The sequence below is a fragment of the Belonocnema kinseyi genome, chromosome 8, assembly GCF_010883055.1.
Source record: "Belonocnema kinseyi isolate 2016_QV_RU_SX_M_011 chromosome 8, B_treatae_v1, whole genome shotgun sequence".
NCBI lineage: Eukaryota > Metazoa > Arthropoda > Insecta > Hymenoptera > Cynipidae > Belonocnema > Belonocnema kinseyi.
In genome coordinates, this window is record NC_046664.1 from 98,627,110 (window position 1) to 98,640,802 (window position 13,693).

The window sequence follows — 13,693 nt, forward strand, 5'->3', positions numbered from 1 at the left end:
CGACGCCCCCAATTCAGTATATTTAAAAAAACATTAAAGAAAATCGATCTCATTCAGTGGTGGTTATATAGTGACCGATTGAAATGAGTAAATTTATGAGACCGATTAAAAATTTCGTAAAAACTTGAAGCTCTTCAAAATTAAATTCTTTAAATTGCGATCGAATTGTGTTGGAAATTTTCACTTTGGAACATTTTTAAATTAAAAATACAGACTGTCTACTATTGCAGAATATTACGTACACCTACATAAATCCATTTCCAGCTCGTTTTAAATACAGAAATTTCTGTAATACTAGCTCTGCGCTATACTTGAACGTTTAATCTTACGAAAAATTTTGTAATACTAGATAGTGTCTAAAAAAGAATTATATTTTGAATGCATATTTCGAAGGTGTGGATTTGTTACTTTTTCATTGTTTGAGTCAACAAAAAATAAAAAAACGTTTAGGTACTATATTTAAAAAAGTGTTATGTTGAATCTGTCAAAGTTTGTTTGTCTTAAATTTAAAACTGTTTTAGTTTCAAAAATAATTGTCTCATTTTAATTATAATTTTGTGATGCACTTGAATTTTAGTTTAATTTGAATATAAGTTTTAAAATGTCAAATTTGATAATGTTCAATTATATGCACTACAAATTAAAAATTATTCAATTTTTAACGCTTCTATTTTAAATTTGTCAATTTAAAATTGATCAAATTAATTAAGTTTCTATTTGAAGGCTTAATATATTGAAATTATTAAAGTTTGCATTTCTAATCAAATATTATTAAATTTTGGTGTGTTTCAATTTGCAAGTATACAAATTAAATGTTTCTTTTCCCAGACTGTTTAATTTAAAATCTTTTAATTTGAAATTTTCTAATTAGAAAAGTTTCAAACATAAAATTGAGTAAACTATTTAAGCTTTCAATTTGATGTACTTTAATGTTTAACAATTTCATTTGAAAACGTACAATTTTGTATGCTGTATGATTTTGAATGATTTAAAACTGAAAGCAAGCAATTTTTAATACTTGAATCTAAAATTATTTTAAATTTTAAGCACTTCAAGCTAAAAACTGGCTAAGACTTATAAAGTGAAAATTTTTACATTAAAAAATTAAATATACTATCATTTTGTGATTAAAAACCAATTGGAAAATCATTAAATAAATTTCTAAACGAGTATAAAAACAAAATGATGATTATTATTCATTCTTCATTGAATTGTACTTACGGACAATAACAAATCGTTTCTGGACAATTTGGCGGATATCGAAGGCAATTTGTTTGGCACCAACTTTCCATTCCAGGTATTCTTCTGTAAAGATTCGTTGGCACGCAAACTTGGGACCTGCGAAAATTTGAAATTAAATAATAGTATTATGCTTTACAAGTTCAAAAGCAACAACACAATTCATATTTAATATAATATATGGATTGAAATTTATTTATATTTTAAAAATGATATTCATACCTGATTATCAAGGGGAATATATTATTTGGTGAAACATAATCCCTGTAGTAGAGAAGGAAGGGGTTGTCTTGTTGAACAAATAATGGAGGCACTCCAGCTGTGCTAGTAACTATATTAACGTCTGCGCAATTCCTGAAAGTTTCTGGCTTACCGCATCCAACAGCCTCTGTACCATTGTCACACGTTCCCCACATATTTCCTGTTATGGATTAAAATAATTTATTTTATGATAAATCAAGATAAATTATATGGAATATCAGCTACTATTAGCGGGTGCTAATCTGAAAAATTGCACCGGCTCCCAGCGAAATCGCAGTAAAATTTCAGCCACGACCGTGAGATAGGTGGTTACAGTCTGTAACGGAATCAATACGACAATCCAGCAAAAGCGTCGTGCACCCTAAGAACATGGAGCGACCCAAGGACTACCGCCTTCTGCATTTTTCCCGCAAGTGTTTTAGCATATTGTTGAAACGCAGGGATGCTTTTTAGGCCATTAGCGAGTGAAAGCTTGGCACCTCCAAGAGCGCCGATGATAAGGACGATTAGTGTAACAGAATATTCCGGGTACAATCTTTGCAACTCCCTTATAAGGTCTTGATACCTCTCTTTCTTTTCATTCTCCTTGGCTATGATGTTTTTGTAAGCTGGTGCCGAAAATTCGATAACGAACATGGTTCGCTTCTCGAAGTCAAGAAGAACCATGTCAGGCATCGAGTGAGCAACAGAAACAATTGTCGAGAATATAAAGTTCCAGTACATGCGGCACTTCCCATTCTCGACAATTGACTCGATTTCCCTAGGAGTATTTAGAGGAGCGATATTAAGGTTAATGCCGTAAAAGTGACAGAGATGGTAATAAAGCACTCTCAGCGCCGCATTGTGCCTTTGAATGTAGGTCGTTCCCGCGTGAGTTGGACAACTAGATAGTATGTGAGCTAAATGCTCGAGGTGTGCATGGCACGCCCTGCAGCTATCATCAGAAATGTCTTGGCTCAAAATGTGGCGACGGGATGTTAAGGTGGAAATGACACCGTCTTGGCATGCCAAAATGAAACCCTCCGTACCAGACTTCAATCCGGGCGATTTTAGGAAAGCAAACGTTAGCTCACAAGACATTGACTGATCCTTCACATTTCTGTGGAAGATACCATGCATCCTCTTATCAAGGAGCTGCTCACGAAAGTTTTTCTCTTGTCCTTTCTTAATCCGGGCTTTCAGGAGTGAGTACTCGAGATAGATCAGATTTTATGCATTTTGCTCACCCCTGAAACTGAAGTTAAGTCCGAGTGTTTCAGCAGCCTCCACCGCTGCTTTGTACACAAACGCTCCTTTGCCCACTTCTTCGTGATTCCTGACCATTTTAAGAAGAGGGTCTCTTCCATTTGCAACTCTATGTGCTGTACCCAGAAGAATCCTGTTATGAAGACATTCAAGACTCAATATTCCGCAACCACTTTGACGGCGTGCGATGTACAGTCGCGGAACGGAAGACTTAATATGCATGCTTTTGTTCATGTGCATAACCTTTCTTGTCCCGATATCAAGAGATCTGAGCTCGTTCTTCGTCCATGGAACTACTCCAAATGAATAGAGCTACCGGGACGGCAACCAAGTTCGTTGCAGATACTTTGTTCCTCGCCGACAGTTCAGAAGACCAAATCTGCCGGATGAGACGTTTGTATCTGCTTCGGAGAGTATCCTTTATAGATGTCATATCCTGAATGCGGCTCTGTGGCATGCCCAGGTATGTATAAGTCTCTTCAGCGCAAAAGTGGAATAAATATTTATTTTTTAAGTTTATTTGTTTTAAAGGTAATAAAAATTAATTAACCAAAGATTTTTAAGATATTTGAAAAAGATTTGTGAACCTTCAGCAAAATAGATTCATTTTCAACCAGTTACATTTCTAACAAAAACAAAATTCATTTTTCCACCAAAAAAGACGAATTTTCTAAATAATAGTTTTTACCAAGAAAATTAATTTTCTAATAAAAAATGCAAATTTCCAACCGAAACGATGAATTTTCAACTAACTTTATGAATCTTCAATAGAAAAAAAGAATTAATTTTTAAGAAAGTATTTCAACTAACAAAGATGAATTCTCGAAGAAAAATGTAATAGTTGCCATTTCAATAAAAAATATTTAAAATTATAAAAAAAAGACGAATTTTAAACAAAAAGGTTAACTCCTCAACAAAAACAAATTCAGTTTCAGCCAAAAAAAATTCACTTTCAACAAAATACATGCTTTTTTAACAAAATATTTAAATTTTCAACCAAAAATGATGAGTTTTTTTTAACTAAATAGTTAAATCCCTAACAAACAAAAATTACATTTCTATCAAACAATTGACTGCAAGAAATTACATCTATCAAAAGAGTCAATTGACTTTTAAACTTATTTTCAGCAACAAAAATTATTTGCAACTTTCTCAGGAATCCTAAAAAAAAGTTGTTATTCTCTTTAAATCTTTTAAAATTCTTAACAATCTTTTTTTCAAAATCTTCAAAAGTTTACATTTTGTTAAAAAATTTTGAAACCTTTTCAAATTTGAAATTATTTTTATATTTTTTCAAAACTTCTAAATACTATTTTAAATAATTAAGTATTCTAAAAAAACTTAAATTCTGTAAAACTGAAAAAATGCGTTGAAATCTTCCAGATTGTTTCTAGAGATGTTTTGAAATTTTCAAAACATAAAATTAATCTTTCAAAATAAAAGCTAAATCATTAAAAATTGTTTTAAAAATTTTATTATGGGACAGACAATGACTTTTTTAACAAGAACCGACAGTGTCTACATTTCGGAAATTAAGATATTTTAAGTTTTTGTCCATAATTTCATTTTTCTCGTCTCTTTGAAAGGGTGAAAAACTTTACAAATCATAGTGTAGTGCAAAAAGTTACGAATATAATTATTTTCCAATACATATTACACAATCATTTACAATAACAATGTTCTCTTTTATCAATAATTTGGAAATTTTAATTTACAAAATGTATTAGTAATATTTATTAATAGATATATTCATGCAGTGTCGTAACCAGGAACGTCTTCCACAACCATGTATGTGAGATATCATTACACCACTTTTTCAGATTAGATTATTTTTGGAAGCTATTTTGTCTGTACTTTTTTTCTGTTATAGCTTACATTGTGTTTTTATCTGATCAATTTTGTACTTTGAATGCAAATTCTACATAAGTGGACTGTGGATTTACCTGTGTAATAATTCCACTGAATAACGCATTGAGTACAAGTAATATAAGGCGGTAAGACCACTTTATATCGGAAAATGGCCTTTTTCTCAGTATCGGGTGGAATTTCAAATCTGACGTCATTGGTACCAGAGACGTAGAGAGGATGTCTATAAATCAAAACTTGAAATAATTCTAAATAATAAGTGCTTAAGTTGGTATTTTATGATTTTTTTATAAATTATACCTTACCTGTCAAAGCATTCTTGGGTTGCTTCTTGCAAAGGATTGTTATTGGGACAGAGGTGTATCTCAAAATAGCCCTGGTGATTCGACGTTAGCTCTATTTCGACATCGATTTCCTAATAAACTCATGGTGAGGAAATTAAATTCTTAAAAATTATTACAATTTTAATTGCATATAAGGCATTTTTATTTTTCTAAGGATTTTTTATTTCTCAATATGTTATATTTGATTTAATTTAATTTTCAAAATTAGTGTTACCTCGCCGACAGTGTAGTGCCTGACAATCGTTCCTTTTGCATATTCACCACCAGCTTCGTGAGGCCTTGGTTCAGGTACATGATAGGCATCACCGCAAACCCCGCATTCTCCTTGATTCTGCACCCATTGCACTAATCCAGATAATTGAAATTTACACCAGAGTAAACTTTGATCTTTTATTACTACGATTCCAAAAGCAAAGCCGCGATTGCAAGGGATTTAAATATACTTTTAATGGTAGTTTCTAAATCTAATACATGTAGATATGTCATATGAAACTATACTAATTTCAATAGAGCAAAGTCGTTTTTATTGCTTTAGTAAGCATCTTTACTCATAATTAATATTTTTTATAAGTTATAATCAAATTTTACTGATTCAATTCATACCATAGTAGTTACATTTATATCTAATTCATCTTACAATTGATTTAGAGAGTGAGGTAACTATAAGAAATGATTGTTATAAATATTACAGCAATGTTCACTTTTACATTCAGTTCTGATATTCTCACATCAATGTTAAGGGTGTCTACTCACTTGGAAAACCCAGAGTTTTCAGGGAATTTTTATATACCTGGAAAAACCTGGAAATGTCAGGAAATTTTTTCAAACGCTTTTTTAATTTTTAGCAATTGCAATGCAAGATTAATTAACAATGTTTTTCCATTTGTAAAAGTAGCTTTGTATCACTCGATTTAAATATTTTGTTGAAAAGTTTTTTTTAGGAAATTATTTTTTTGTAAACTTAAAATGTAACTATTCGAATTTTAGTTGAAAATGTATCATTTTAGTTAAAAATTCAATAGTTTGTTTGACATTTTTCTCTCACTTGACTGAAAGATCTTTTTTAGTTGAAAATATGTGTTTTTGGTTGAATTTAACTGTTTTTTATTCAAACGTAAAATATTTGTTAATTACATTTATTGTCAATAAATGTAGAAATAATAAAATAAAATAATTAAAACTGTAGTTACTATTACAAATTTATATTGAAAAGTTAGTCGCTTCAAGCACCCTGTCAGATATTTCGTATCTGCGGTGCTGCTTGGGTCTGAGAGGACCACCACTCTCGCTCTCCAGCCGAAATAGTGGTAAGCGCAAAACATCTGTTCCTGGCGGGAATTTCTCCAGGTTGGGCATGTCTGGCGTATGTATATATTTTGAGTAGATTGTTTTAAAAAGTGTAAAATACTTTAATGGCTCCGTGGCATGAAAATTTATCTCCGGAAAATCTTGAGATATACCTGAAAATAATTTGTAATTGTCAGGGACATTTTTCCAGGATTTGAGTAGACCCTCTGATATGACGATAAATGCCGTAATATATATAGTGAAACCCTTCAATAGCCCTCCTTTTTATAGCCCTTCCGAGAATTGACGTCGCGCTGCTGGTAGGTGTAACAGGAGGTGCGCGGGATCTGCGATCCCAGGCGGAAAAATTACATATAGTTTATATCGATGAGTTCTACGAAGAAAAGGCTATCTTTCTGTTCCTGTAAAGAAATAGGCTAGCTTCATTTAGCTACGTTTTAAGGAGGAATAAATAACGCATTATTTTTCGAAACATTTCCAACGAATTTAAAACTCCAGCATTTTGTATTACAGTTTATAATGTAATTTAGGCTCCTATAACTAACTAATTCTTAACGGTATTAAAAAGATAGTCTATTCTTCGTAGAACTCATCTATATATAGTGTGCAGTATTATATATAATATTCATTTATTTTATACATAAAATGTTTAAAACACATGAATATTATATATAATACTTCACACTATGTATAAACTATACATAATATTTTCGCCTGGAGTTGTTACTGAGGCGAGAAATCAGGCGTGAACAAACAAAAGCGGAGCGCACTATAATGTGTTAGTTTCCACCCACCATAAACCCCAAAATCAGCGATATAGAAGAGTTTCACTGTATATATTCATACGTGACCACTATTATTGTACTAGAAAAAATACACTAAAAATACCGAGTTCAGTGACTTTAAAAAAACAGTGGCAGCTTTAAATTCCTGGTTTACAAAAAAAGTTTCTACTGTTTCAAGATTATATCTAAAGATTTATTATTAAAAGAGATAATTGTGTATTAACTGAGACTCCTCTTGAAAAGGAAGAGATGGACTTCTTAGATTGTTTATTCAAGTTCTAGATCTTGAGTTTTGTATACTTTTTGGTTAAGAATGTGCAAGAATAAATTAAATAACCAAAAACACTTTATTTTTAGCACAAGTTTAACCTTTTTTCTAAAACCCTAGCCATCCATATGGTTAATTTAACATAACACAAGAATGCAGATTTTATTATTTATGAATCGTCCCTAACATTTTTATACTTATGCTAAAACGAGCAAATATAATGGACCATACATTATCAAAATATCTGCCGAGCAATGCAGACATTAAAATAATTAAAGGGCCAACCATTGACATTAACGTCTTGTGTTTTTTTAAAACGTTGTTTACGCGATTTTGGATAACCCAAATATCCAATCAACAATTAACAATCTTACAGACTCGATAATTGGTAAATTTTTTTGTTTTCTGTCCCCGTTCCACGATTGCTTGAAATCATTATAGTGAAAGGTTTCCAAAAGACGAACCTGCATACCCGCCACAGAAAAGTTCGTTGTCGTTGTAATTGACAGGATTTGGAAAGCCAAATCGCCACATACTGTTACGAGCGGGCGGATCCATCAGTCTTCCATGGCCAGACACGCGAGCCTCCTTCAGCACCTTGAGAAAAAAGAGAGGCTTTATAACCTGAGCGTTTAATTGAAAAAAAAACTACACACACCTTGTTGTTTCTTTGTGGGGATTGACTTAATATCAGGGGAAACCGAGAGTAGTAACTGTAATCGGAGCAGCGAAAGGGACTGGCTAAAAAGTCGCTTTCGTCGAATCCTTAATCTCGAGGGTCACGTAAAGTGCATAATAAACGAGATTTTACTTTCTTCAAGGTGTCTGAGAATTTGTCGAACTCACCTGCATAAAGAAGCATATTGTCAAAAGGTACACGTCCCGATATTTGTTTCTCGTTATCATAATTCTGAAAAAGAAGTTGTAAACTTTATAAGATTTGATGAGAAAGGGGAGAAAAGGTATTAGTCTACTTTTTTTACCTATTGCAATTTTGATAATATAATGTGTACTAAAACTGTTTTTCTGTTATATTTGCACATATACATACACTTTTTGCAGAGTTGGAATCACGTACAAAATTAATATATTTTTCTTAAATACATTCTGTATTTTTATAAAAACTGTATTAGCAAATATTGTTGACAAAAGAGTTTCATTCTTCTTTTCAGTAACAAAATTAAAAAATAAGATTTGCTCAAAATGTAAGGCCTCCCATTTAGTTCAAACTGTTTGATGTTATTTTTCAAATGTTCAGAATTAGTCAAGATTTTTTAAAAAAGTAATCACTTATTTATCGGTAAGAATGGATAATTGTTTTAGAAAATGTTAAAAAAAATTTACATCTGAACTGTTTCTAAATATACATAATCTTCATTCTTCATTAATATAAAATATTAATGAATATATACTATAAAAAGTTCTCACCGTCGCCGCTGTTTCCAAAATCGAGGATGTATCTCTTGTACTAAATGTATATTTTGTTATTTGTATTTCACTAAATTGACCCTACCAAAAACCAAATTATACAATTCTCTTTTGTAACAAAATCTCATACTAATTTTTTGCTCAGTTTTCAAGCAAAAAGAAGCCTATTATACCTACAATCTAGAAATTTAAAAAAAAAGAATAAAAATTGCTTTTTGAAAAAAGCGCTTCGACGATTTTTTAATTACATATAAAAAATATCCGAACATCATCCGAGGAGAAAATTGTACACTGGAAAGTACATTAATCTAATTTCTTAATAACGGTTTGCACTAAATTTATAATTTTACCGAAAATGCTGTTGAACTGTTTTGACTTTATATTTAGTTCTTAACATTTCCTGAATAGATACGTTTTTTCATTAAAAATGTATTTTTTCTTTATAAACAAAATTCTGGATTTTCAAAAAAGCCCTCCTACGAATATTTTTTGTGTGCAAAATAGGCGCATACTGTGTGAGAATAATATTCCGTAAAAAAGCTTTTTCTAATATTCATATTAATGTCCCAATTTTATGAGCCACGTATGTCTCCAACATATCCCAATTCAAATCATATTTATCATATTTATAACAAATAAACCATTTTCTAGATTCTCTCATCAATGTAGGTGACCACAAATACAAAGTGCCCGATTTTTAATATTTTTGTAAAATAATTTAAAACAGTTCGAAACAAGTGGCTGATTTTTATTTTTACAAAAACCCTTTCGTTCTATTTTGTTTCGTTCTGAATTGGCTTTCACAAAGTTTTTCTAAAATTGCAAATCCATAGAAACGTTTTCAAAAAACTAAAAAAATCGGTTAAGAATTGTATTACGATCTAGCTTAATTTGACCGTCAAAATGCAATTTAGACCAACAAATATATTATCATAATAACAATTATGACAGTGGATCATAAAAGACCTGTCCTCTAAGTATAGAATCTCACATTTGAAAATCTATATCCAGGGCATATCCCGATTCCGGATGCCTTTTACCTCTTATTAATTAAATATTCGCTGTAATGAATGCAGAAATCAAATCGAAATAATTTGAAAGAATTTCTATTCGTTCCTGATTACATTATAATTAGGTAACTGATGTTCGTGATTTATAGTTTTCTGAACCTTTGAGTGACTAATAGATCTAAATGTAATGAGATCTCAAGTAACATGAAAGTATCAAAGCGATGTTATATTATAATTGAGGTAGCTTCATATTTTTATTTTTCCCCCTGTGAAATTAAAAGAGTACTAAAACTGAATGTCATTACTTGCGGGCATGTGGTACTTTTTGCATATACAAACCAAATCAGCTGTTTCTTCGGGGTTGCATTCAAAACAATAAATATTCTTAGCTGAAACTTCGTGATATACTAAAGAACATGAAACTTTACGTGCTTTTACTCTCATTTATTACGCAAAAAAATTAGGTTAGTAAAACAGGAAGTAACAGTTTTTTTTAATTATTAAAAAAAAATAGAAACAGTACAGAGAAACTGACATGGCTCGTATGGTTAGTATCAAATGTCCTTAAGACAAAAGCAAAAAATTGGACCTTGTTCTAAAACTGTTTTTTTTTTGTAATAACTTTTAGAATTTTTTTTTGTATGTCAAGAAGTGGCAGAATTCATTACCTGGTGTTACTAAAAGGTGCCGATTACAGTTATGCGGAACACGAATGATCCATTAGATATTTGAGGACATTGTAAAGTTAAGCGACACGCACATCATGCGTCAAGATCTATGTATGTGTAATAATGATTTTATGTTCGTTATCGACACGTTCCCTCATGCATAATACAAATCGGGATATTAGGATCCGAGTACCATGAGTGAATTGCGGGTGATTGCCCTTGACTTAGCTCATTCCAAGGTTTCTATACAAAGTGTATGTAATCTTGCGTAAGAAACTGAGCAGGTATTATGCCAAATAGGTCGTTACGACAGTAGTATTACATCCACGCCTCTAAGATTTTTTCTTTTCAAATTAAACATTTTTTATGTTCTTTCCCCTTCTGTATATGTCACTAAAACCTTAAGGGCTTTTTATATTATGTATGATTTAAATTTGTTGTTTGTCATGTCTTAACTTTTAAATTTTAATTTAAAGTATTTTGATTTGTTCCTTGAACATGTCATGACACGAACTAGAAAACTAACTGTCTGATTTGGATTCGAATGACCTTGCTGAAAAAATATATCGACTTGTAAAAAATGGTTAGGATTAAAAAAAATGTATGAATTTCAATTTAAAAAACGCCTATACTGAAATGTTAGTTAGAGATATCATTTTAGATTATTCACATCCTATTTGAAAAGCATCAGAGTTTAGGGAGTTTAATGGTGCGAGTAGAATTAAAAAAAAAAGCGTATGAATTTCAATCAGGAAAAACGCTCTTCCAAAAATATTAATGAGAGATATAACTTTAAATTATTTACATTATATTTGTTAAGCATTAGGGAGTGTAGGGAGTGTAATGTTGCGAGAGAAGTGGCCCAGCTACGGAAATCCCCATAGCCTCTAATTGTAAGAAACGTGCGTAGGATCTTGTACAGAAATTTGGCGAAGGAAGCTGTTGTACATGATTCGAGTGATCATGATTTCACAAAGAAGATCAGGGCGCGGGTTCCTGTTTCGATATTATTCAAGGAATTAGACAAGGATGCGTTATGTCTTCATAATTATTTATATTATTCATGGGCAAGTGTTTAAGAATGGCTCTTTTCGACGAAGAAGGTGTGGATCTCGAAACAGTAAGGGTACGTGGGTTAGCGTTCGCAGATGATAATGTTGAGATTTCAGAGTCAATCGAAGACTTGCAAAGAATGTTGGATAAACTGAATGCAAGCATAAAGAGCATGGGCCTCAAAATTAACGCAAATAAAACAAAAACTATGATGTTCGAAGAAAAAAGTGAGAAAACAATATGCAAAATTATATTAAATGAGGAGAGAATTTAACAAGTTGATAAGTTCGTACACCTTGGTAGCTTATTTACTAGGGATGGGAAGATAGATAATGAGTTAGATAGACGCATAAACAAAGGTAAGAAGGTTATTGGTAGAGCATGGCCCCTTATAAGAAGTAAAAATATATCAAGTAAAGCAGAAATGGCAATACATAATTCTATATTTGTACCGACGGTACTATACTGTAGCGAGACATGGGCCTATCAAGAAAAAGATACGAGGAAAATTAAAGCAATTGAATGAGATTCTTGCGCATAATATACGGGAAAACTCTGATTGACAAAGTGAGTAACGAGATAATTCTAAAAGGATGTGGTGCAGAAGAGACGCTAGTAGACACATAGGAAAGAAATCGGTTAAGATGGTTCGGGCATGTTGAGAGAATGCAAAATGAACGTCTAACTAACGAAACAAGTGTATCAAGGTAAAGTAAATGGCAGCGTGCCCAGAGGCAGACCGCGGAAAGAATGGTTATAATGTGTGAATGAGACCCTAGTTAGAAGAGACATAAGAAGCCACAGAAACACGAGAGCCTGCAGAAAAAATGCGAGGACGTAAAAGAAGCTAGATAAGTATATATGCCAGGACAGAAAAGTATGGCGAAAAATAGTTAATAAAAAGAGTGTCAGTAGAGTGAATGACGCCTGAAAAAAATAACTTAGATACTAATGGACCCAAGCGGGGAACCTCACATGACGACTTTGTGAGGGTCTTCACTTCAGGGCATTGCTAGAGAGATTGATCAGCCACCTGGGTTGGAGAAGTGTTACGGAACGAACATGTTATTTAAATAAATAACACGAGAATTCTGGATCAATCTCAAAATTATATATCCCTTCTCCACCGAGCGAGTCACGTCTATCCCGAAAAGGAAATGGCTTAATGATGTAATAATAATATTAATAATAATAATAAAGTAATATTAAGTATGAACTTAAAAGAATTCAAGTGAATTTAATCGAGTATTTAAGGAACAATAATAACTAATTAAACCCGCCGTTCACTTTTTGCCTTTAAATTAGTCATATTTATAAAGAATTCAGATTTAGTACAGAGAAATATTTAATTAAATGAATACAAATACATTAGAGTCGATGTAAACCAATCTAAAATCCACTGGAAAAGCAGTCGAGTTGGCTTTACTAATGTTTATTTATAAAAAATTTCCCATCTATCCAATAGTATCAAAGAATGTAAGAAAAGCGACTTTTCGTTTAATGCGACTATTCTTATTGAAAAATAACTTTCTAAGCAAGTCACGTTCAAGTTCACTTATTCCTCTGATGTTTTACATTATCGACATTATTTGCCATTGGAAGAAAATTACAATTACACCGATTAAAATACAGTGGTTCACTACAATGTAAATTTAATTTAATTCTTATTTATTTAGGGATCGAACAACCACTCTTTACGTATAGATCATTTTTTAATTTAAAGCACCCCTCCCCCATCGCAAGCCTTAAGCATTTAATGGATGTCCTCTTACTCATGAGTTATAAAGATGATTAAACACTACGGTCAAAATTAACTTCTTCTATTTCAGATTCAATAAAAAATTTAAATAATGATAGTCAGCACTGAAGATGTGAACTGCAATGTTAAAGAAACGTCGGCAAACAATTCGTAGTTTTTTACACGAGTGAAACCCGAAATATCTCTTTTTATCACAATGATAGTAATGCTTTTCGTTTTAAAAAGACTTATGTCAACGGCAATAAAAAGTCATAGGACAGACAAAAAATTTAAAAATTCTGCATGAAGATTCAATAATAGTTTAAAGGGTAATGCAAAAATAACTTGATATCCGGTTGGCCTCGGATAATAAAAGAAAGATGCGATCATAAAATTCCCATTTTGAACAAATTTTCATCACCAGGATATACAGGCCGGGTGTTAATATTTACGCAATAACTTAGGTTTACAACTTTTTTT

At 31.7% G+C, this 13,693-nt stretch overlaps 1 protein-coding gene across 6 annotated transcripts in view; it reads right to left on the reverse strand.

Annotated features, from left to right (window-relative positions):
* LOC117178017 overlaps positions 1-13,693 on the reverse strand; it is a 79,930-nt gene that overhangs the window by 1,138 nt on the left and 65,099 nt on the right. For 5 of the 6 annotated variants that reach the window (XM_033369204.1, XM_033369206.1, XM_033369205.1 and 2 more), the window contains exons 2-8: positions 8,163-8,226; positions 7,781-7,913; positions 5,170-5,300; positions 4,917-5,026; positions 4,689-4,834; positions 1,462-1,660; positions 1,222-1,338 (exon numbers count right to left, since the gene is read on the reverse strand). In XM_033369204.1, the coding sequence (XP_033225095.1) occupies positions 1,222-1,338; positions 1,462-1,660; positions 4,689-4,834; positions 4,917-5,026; positions 5,170-5,300; positions 7,781-7,913; positions 8,163-8,222 (896 nt within the window). In that variant the 5' untranslated portion in view covers positions 8,223-8,226. The remainder of the gene's footprint in view (positions 1-1,221; positions 1,339-1,461; positions 1,661-4,688; positions 4,835-4,916; positions 5,027-5,169; positions 5,301-7,780; positions 7,914-8,162; positions 8,227-13,693) is intronic. The other variant, XM_033369207.1, reaches the window with a different exon arrangement.